Below are 7,873 nucleotides of genomic sequence, written 5' to 3' on the forward strand. Positions count from 1 at the left end.
CCTCTAATTACTCCATAATCGATGGCTGTCCACCAACCCCGCACACTGGCTCTATCTACTTTTTCTGGAGTGGAGATGTGTGTGCGTCAGTCTCATTTGTCGGATTTTTTCATTCAACAATTTAGTATTAATTAATGAACATTGAGACGAAATCCGAAATAATCATGAAAATTCAGTGAACGAAGGAGACATCAACAGAATTATCACAAGTGATACCAGCGGAGCTATGAATAACTCAATTCTCTAAAAAAAACTCGTGACAATGTTCCAGAACTCACCATAAAAGTCATTGATCGAATAGACAGACTTGCCAGATTTTTAATCAGTTTTTTCTAATCATCAGTCTCATCCGTAAAGACTTTACCTAACGGTGGATAATAAATTTTGAATAATCGTGGGTTGTTTCCACTGGTTGCTCATAAGTGAAGTGAAATTTTTTTCGGAGCGAATTGGAGGACAGATTTGTTTTTGTGGACCACACCGACGCAATGTACCGCAGTACAACTGCATGAATAACCCAAAAATCTTATTCGTCGCATTGTGATGATTTTTCAATGTTTCATTGAGCGTTGGAACGGTTTTTGTTGACAACCGATTCCTTTTTAACCGGGTAAACAATGACCGCCACGTTCGATCAGTATGACAAGTCCAGGTAATTTGATAAATTATTTCATTCAAGTCTTTACTGTGATTTTTGTCAATTCATTTGACTTTGCAAATTTTTTGTCCACAATCTTTTGTTTGAGTTTCATGTCAATTTGCGTAGGCGTATTTTAACCCCGACATCGCATTTTCTCGGCAAAATCATCTATTAGACACAGTGGAGTATCTTCATTTTTAGACATATTTGATGTTTTGCTTTAAGAGCTTGTCTACAGGAATTGTAATCCTCACATTTTAATTACACGATGTACATATTCAATTCTACCAAATTGAAACGTACGAAACCAATTGGAGGAGGGTGGGGCAATATGGATACCAATGGATTTAAATAATGAGTCGAATTGGATCAAATCTACTGTTCCGACTTCATTTGAAGGTTATAAAAACAAACATTGTCATAAGACTGCGTCGTAGGAGTTGTAAAGTAAAGCAGAAACGGGGTAAAATGGACAGGTCGATTTTTTCCTCAATTTTTAATGTTTCAACAGTATTATTTCATTTTTGGAACATTGGTCATGACTGTGAGTTTCAAATTGAAAAAAAAAACTCAATTTTGACTTATGTCGTGAGGGGTGGTAAACCAAATTTTTCCTTGCTCATTTATCCTCTCGTCCACTAATTGTTTTATGGTGATATCCTTTGTAAGTAGAAAAGTAGTCATCTTACAAATTTCGCAAATGGACAAAAGATCAGTTGTGTAGAGCGTGCAATTGTTCATTGAAAAAAATCCATAATTTCAAAGTAATTTCCATAGTAAAACAGGAAATTCAAGGCTACTCTATATTTTAAATTTTAGTGTAAAATGTAATAGAGTTGAAGTTTATTTGTTAATTTCTTTCTATAAAAAGATACCGAGATTATTCTGTTGGAAAATGTCTGTTGAAATTTTTTTTTATTAAAAGTTGATTAGGACCAACTTTTTCGGATGCCCATTTTACCCCATTTGTCAATAATTTTTCGGCTGTGGACTTTGCCAAGAAGCAACTTTGAAAAGTTCAATTATTGAAAATTGAAAAAAAAAATTGATACGATAAATTGAACATGTACATGTTCAAATTGTACAATTCAGATTGCACAATGTGAAATTAGGTTGGTATGTGACAATTCATTAGAATTCAATGTGTCTACCCTGTAGTTGAAATGTGGGGATTACAACTTCTGTAAGAAGAAGTAGAGAAAAAATGACTACGGAGCACAATAGAATGGGTTTATTTTGACTGACCTGAAAAAATCAGATGCCGACACCGGAAGTTTTCCAGTGAAGTCCAGGAGTTTTTCGCATGTAATACGAGAAAAAAGCAAAAAGTGTATTTCGCAGCAACATTTCTATTACTGGCACCTGATTTATTTCGGATCCGCCGAGATGAACCCATTTTTCCATGCTACACTGGGCAAAAAACTGTTTTTGTTGCCCCATGTAGCATGGAAAAATGGGTTCTCATGACTCGAAAATTGACAAGAACAAAATATCTTACGCAAAGAAAGAAAAAACTTTCTTCATGAGATTTTGTACTTGTCCCAAATACGAGGATAATTTGTTTATGACAGGAAAGTGTTTTCTCCAACCAAGTCTAGTTCAATCAATCTATTCAATAGGTTTTCAGTCTCAAATAAAAAATATTTCAAAGCAAAAACTACTTGATTTATTTTGAGAAGATGCTTTCTTGGTATGAACCACTTGCCCTTCATCAATCGGACGAGTAAAAAATCCCTCGCTGAAAATTTTGTCTCAGTGAAAGATATTCCTTTCTTGTTAATTCTCAAGCCATGAAGTTCTTAATACACGTAAAGACGTACTTCTCAAAAAAACATCATTATTCTCAGTGTACCACAGTAATTTTTCCTGCTTTTTTTCTCCGTGTAGATAGTCTTAATGTAAAACATCACATGCGCCAACAAAATGAAGGAATTCCATGTATACTGGTCTAGGGCATTTGTCATTCTGTTACGAAAACTGTGTTGTTGTTAAAGGGAGACTACTACTACTTTTCATATGTTAAAGATCGATTATATAGATCCGAAGCCGAATAATTAGTGCAAAAAAAAATTTTTTATTGTTTGTTTGCCCGAAAACACTTAAAATGCTAAAAACAGTCCAGGGCCTCCAATTTTTGAGCTACGAAAGATTTTTTTTTCAAAATTTTCGGAAAAATATGTGGAATAACAATTACGAGTTATTTCTTCTTAATTCGCCTCTTCCGTGGCTAAATTTGCTTTTTTTGTATTTTTTTACACAAATAGTAAATTTTTTTTTCATGAAAAAAACCGAAATCAGCTGTGTAGGAGTCGAATTTCAAAAAACTGGTTCGTAATTGTTGTTCCGCACATTTTTCCAAAAATGTCGAAAGAAAAAATCTTTTGTAGCTCAAAAATTGGAGGCCCTGGACTGTTTTTAGCATTTTAAGCGTTTTCGGGCAAACGAATAATACACAAAAAAATTTTTGCACTAATTATTCGTTTTCAGATCTATATAATCGATCCTCAACGTATGAAAAGTCTCACTCTAATAACCCACAACTTTTAAAACTCATAGTAGTCTCCCCCTAAAGTAAACCTGTGCGTAATGCAAAGTTCAGTGTTGACTGGGAATTAAAACATTCATCATGATCTAGTCCAACTATTTTTTCATAACTCAATGCTTTCTGAATGCGCAATCATGGCTTTTGAATGCATTTCAGTTGGTACTTCGGGGCAATGTCTAGGCAGGACGCCTCGGACGTGCTGATGGGGGAGAAAGAGAGTGGTGTATTCTTGGTGCGTGACAGTACCTCAATTCACGGTGATTTCGTACTCTGTGTGAGGGAGGATAGCAAAGTCAGTCACTACATTATCAATAAGATGCAGCAGGGTGATCACATACGTTACAGAATCGGAGATCAGACGTTTTCAGATATTCCGAATTTATTGGCATTCTACAAGATTCATTATTTAGATACAACACCACTTATAAGGCCAGCACCCAAGAAAATACAGAGAATCATGGCTAAATATGATTTTGAGGGCAATGATCCGGATGATCTGCCTTTTAGAAAAGGTAAAAGGCACTTTGCGAAAATTGAATTCATTGATTTTCTGCCACCATTTTGCAAAATATTGCAGGACATATATTTGTGAAATACTGCATACACTGTTAGTGACTTTTGGGACTTTTGAATAGGCTTATTTAAAATCGCAAGCATTCACAAATTCTTTGATTTTTTAATAGAATGTAAGTGATTTGTTTGAATCAAGAGATGTTTCTCTTCAGAAAATTTATTTTTTGGTGATATTCAACTAGTGATTTTGTTGTCCCAAAGAAGTGTTTATTTTTCTCTCAGTGTATCATATTTCTGGATTATCTCAGCTTATCAAAGTAGAATTTACATAAATCTCAATAACAAACGATCAATTTCACAGGTGAGATTCTCACAGTCGTAACAAAAGACGAGGAACAGTGGTGGACGGCACGTAACAGCGTTGGTCAAACAGGCCTCGTACCAGTGCCATATGTACAAAAGTACGAAGAAGATAATCATGGAATTGAGAACAATGTACGGCCAGACAGTACAAGCAGTGGCTCCAGTACAGCATCGAATTCACTCCCATCATCCACAACACCCTCGGTTAATGCAGATACAACGCAAGTAACAATAACCCCAACAACAGTAACAGCCACAGCAACGCGTCGTTCAAATATTCAACGTAAATTACCAGCATTTGCAAAAGTTAAGCAGGCACGTGTGCCAAATGCCTACGACAAAACAGCACTGAAACTTGAGGTTGGTGACATGATCAAGGTGACTAAAATGAATATGAATGGCCAGTGGGAGGGTGAATTACACGGTAGAGTTGGACATTTTCCATTCACTCACGTTGAATTTGTCGATAATGAAATAACTACTGAGGAGAATCAAGAGATTTGAGGTTGAAGGAGAATAAAGCAAGTATATAAAGCGAAATGAAAATGTTTGTTCTTTCGTTCTTCCAATTTGTAATGCAATTACATAAGAAATCTTTTTTCGTGGTTGTTACCAAACAAAGTATAAAGAATTATGTATGAAATAATATCTAACTCAATGGAATTTGCCATTAGCATCAACATATTTAGTACGAAGGATTATATTTTAATTAATAGCACTCTGGTTTGGTGGAATAGGAAGATACGTTTATTCAGTTTTGCGAACGTTTTGCGAATAACTTGAGAACGAAGAAGTGGACGGGGTAAATTGTAATATCAGACGTGGGGGGCTGGGACATTTATGATTCTAAGTGGTACTTGAAGGCTTCTTTTCCTCCACAAGTACTTGAGATATTGAGAGAATATGTAGTTCATAGATCCGATCAATTAGCCCCTCATGTATAGATATTCCAAATTTTTATTTTTTTCCTCATTGAAGTAGTTTTGAAGAAAATTGCGAGCTAATAAAAAACATTTGCTAGTTAGTACTTTTTTTAAAATAAATTTTTGAAAAATCACCCCTGCAAAAAAAGGCGTTAACATTCATATCTTGTCTGACATCTTTGCTACAAACTCGGGTCTTCAACTCGGGCTTTCAATTGAAGGCCCGAGTTGTAGACCCGAGTTTGTAGCAGCGATGTCAGACAAGATATGAATGTTTTTTTGGGCTCAAATGAAAGAGCGGGTCGAGAAATGACGTGCTAGAGCCTCTAAACATGACAAATGTCTCTAAAGATGATATCTGTTTTCAATTGAAAAGCAGAGTTGTGACATCATTGTCTAGGAGGACAATGGGGTCTAGGAGTATGTATAGAACATTGGGGTCTAGGAGTCTCCCCTGGTTCAAAACCATCTTTAGAGGCCCTAGCACGCCATTTCTCGACCCGCTCTTTCATTTGAGCCCAAAAAAACATTCATATCTTGTCTGACATCTTTGCTACAAACTCGGGTCTTCAACTCGGGCTTTCAATTGAAGGCCCGAGTTGTAGACCCGAGTTTGTAGCAGCGATGTCAGACAAGATATGAATGTTTTTTTGGGCTCAAATGAAAGAGCGGGTCGAGAAATGGCGTGCTAGGGCCTCTAAAGATGGTCTTGAGCCAGGGGAGACTCCTCCACCCCAATGTTCTATAGACACTCCTAGACCCCATTGCCCTACTAGACAATGTTGTCACAACTCTGCTTTTCAATTGAAAACAGACATCATCTTTAGAGACATTTGTCATGTTTAGAGGCCCTAGCACGCCATTTCTCGACCCGCTCTTTCATTTGAGCCCAAAAAAACATTCATATCTTGTCTGACATCGCTGCTACAAACTCGGGTCTACAACTCGGGCCTTCAATTGAAAGCCCGAGTTGTAGGCCCGAGTTTGTAGCAGAGATGTCAGACAAGATATGAATGTTTTTTTGGGCTCAAATGAAAGAGCGGGTCGAGAAATGACGTGCTAGAGCCTCTAAAGATGGTTTTGAACCAGGGGAGACTCCTAGACCCCACTGGACAATATTGTCACAATTGCGCCTTTCAATTGAAAACGGACATCTTCTTTAGAGAGATTTGTCATCTTTAAAGACTTCTGTACGCCATTCCTCGACCCGCTCTTTCATTTGAGCCAAAAAAAACATTCATATCTGGTCTGACATCTCTGCTACAAATTCTGGTCATCAACTCTGGTTTTCAGTTGAAATTGGAATTGTTAATTTACACAATAATAGGAGTGCATGGACGATTTTTTCTCAACTCGCAAAAATCTTCAAACAATTTGCTACCGATTGGTGATAAAATTTTTTGGAAATAATGAAATGGGGGGGATAACGCCTTTTTTTTCAGGGGTGATTTTTCAAAAATTTATTTTTAAAAAAGTACTAACTAGCAAATGGTTTTTATTAGCTCGCAATTTTCTTCAAAACTTCTTCAATGAGGAAAAAAATAAAAATTTGGAATATCTATACCTGAGGGGCTAATTGGTCGGATCTCTAGTTCATTGTGAGGATATTTTTTTTTTCGAGTGCTCCATAGAAATCTGGATGCAAGATGGGTCATGGTGTACCATTTAGAGGACGAGAACACAGTCAAATGTTAATAATTCAGTAAACTTATCACCCTATTTCTCTTCTCCGGAAATCCTCCTTATTTTGATTTTTGAACTTATTATTTGAAACATTCAATGGAAATGTGGAGTCTATATATATGTACAGAGATTCCAAGGAGTGGAGAAATTTGATATTTTTTTTATTTGAAAAAAAAAAATTGCAGGATCGACAATGAGTTATGAAATGATAATTGAATGGTGAATGAGTATTAGGAACTTCTGTAGGTGAAATAATACGGTATTTTAGATTCTGGCAATGATGGAGAGGATGCATGTATAATTACTGTAATGATCATTTTCTTCGGGCCTTTGTTCAAATTATTGAGATATTCTGTACAGAATTGAGAACTATTTTTAGTTTTTATGCGGCATTTTGGTGAGTTTCGACTGTTTTAATAAATGCGATATTTTTGCAGCGGAGTAAAATTTTAATGGATTGAGATTGTCTGACAAAAACTACATTCGAATCTCCGTTTTATAAATAACTGCAACTCTTGTTAGAATCAAAATGAATAATCAAATTTTGATAATCTTTCGCTTTATCATGAATATTTATCAATGGTAGTTTGATTCTCCATGTGATAATTGAAAAAGCAATCAAATTCTTTATTGTAAATAACATATCTATTATATTTTTCATTAAGGTTTTTACTTTTACACATTCAATTACGAGAATAAGTGAGTAAAGAATAAATGAACCGATGCATTGCTTCATTTCGATGACCCTCTTCTTTGCTGACTTCGCACAATTTTCCATCAGAGTCGTTTTCCCTTTCTTTATTCGACAGTTGTTAAGTTCTAGTCACACTGAGTGAGCAGAAATGCAGCTAGTTGTACAGAGTGTCTCATCAATGTTTTTCATTTAATTATGTATAATCCTCAGTTTCTCGAACGAGTGGCCTCGACGAAATTGTACTATGGATTTATGTATATCTTTAATCATTTGAGTGGGTGAAATTTTTTGCTCACCCAACACAAAATGCATTTGCATTCTTCTTTTCATCTTCAAATAGAAAACAATATATTTTTCACTTAATTTTACATGTGTGTTATTTTTATTCAATCCCCATCAATTCTATTCTGCGATGAGAAATGGTTTACTTATTGATCGTCATCATAAATTCGAAGCGGGTGGGAGATGTGTATAAGAGACAGCACCACCGGTATTACCACCTGTAGTGCCAG

The 7,873-nt window shown here is 35.8% G+C and overlaps 1 protein-coding gene across 1 annotated transcript; it reads left to right on the forward strand.

The window, feature by feature from the left end:
* Nucleotides 1–36: 36 nt before the first annotated feature.
* On the forward strand, nucleotides 37–5,013 carry LOC107039881 (adapter molecule Crk). The gene is made up of 3 exons (XM_015259771.1): nucleotides 37–652; nucleotides 3,342–3,697; nucleotides 4,060–5,013. The coding sequence occupies exons 1-3, from the start codon at nucleotides 618–620 to the stop codon at nucleotides 4,563–4,565; spliced, it is 897 nt and encodes a 298-aa protein (XP_015115257.1). The 5' UTR covers nucleotides 37–617; the 3' UTR covers nucleotides 4,566–5,013.
* Nucleotides 5,014–7,873: the final 2,860 nt, after the last annotated feature.

Source organism: Diachasma alloeum, unplaced genomic scaffold, assembly GCF_001412515.2.
Source record: "Diachasma alloeum isolate Michigan unplaced genomic scaffold, Dall2.0 Dall_scaffold_00176, whole genome shotgun sequence".
NCBI classification, from domain to species: domain Eukaryota; kingdom Metazoa; phylum Arthropoda; class Insecta; order Hymenoptera; family Braconidae; genus Diachasma; species Diachasma alloeum.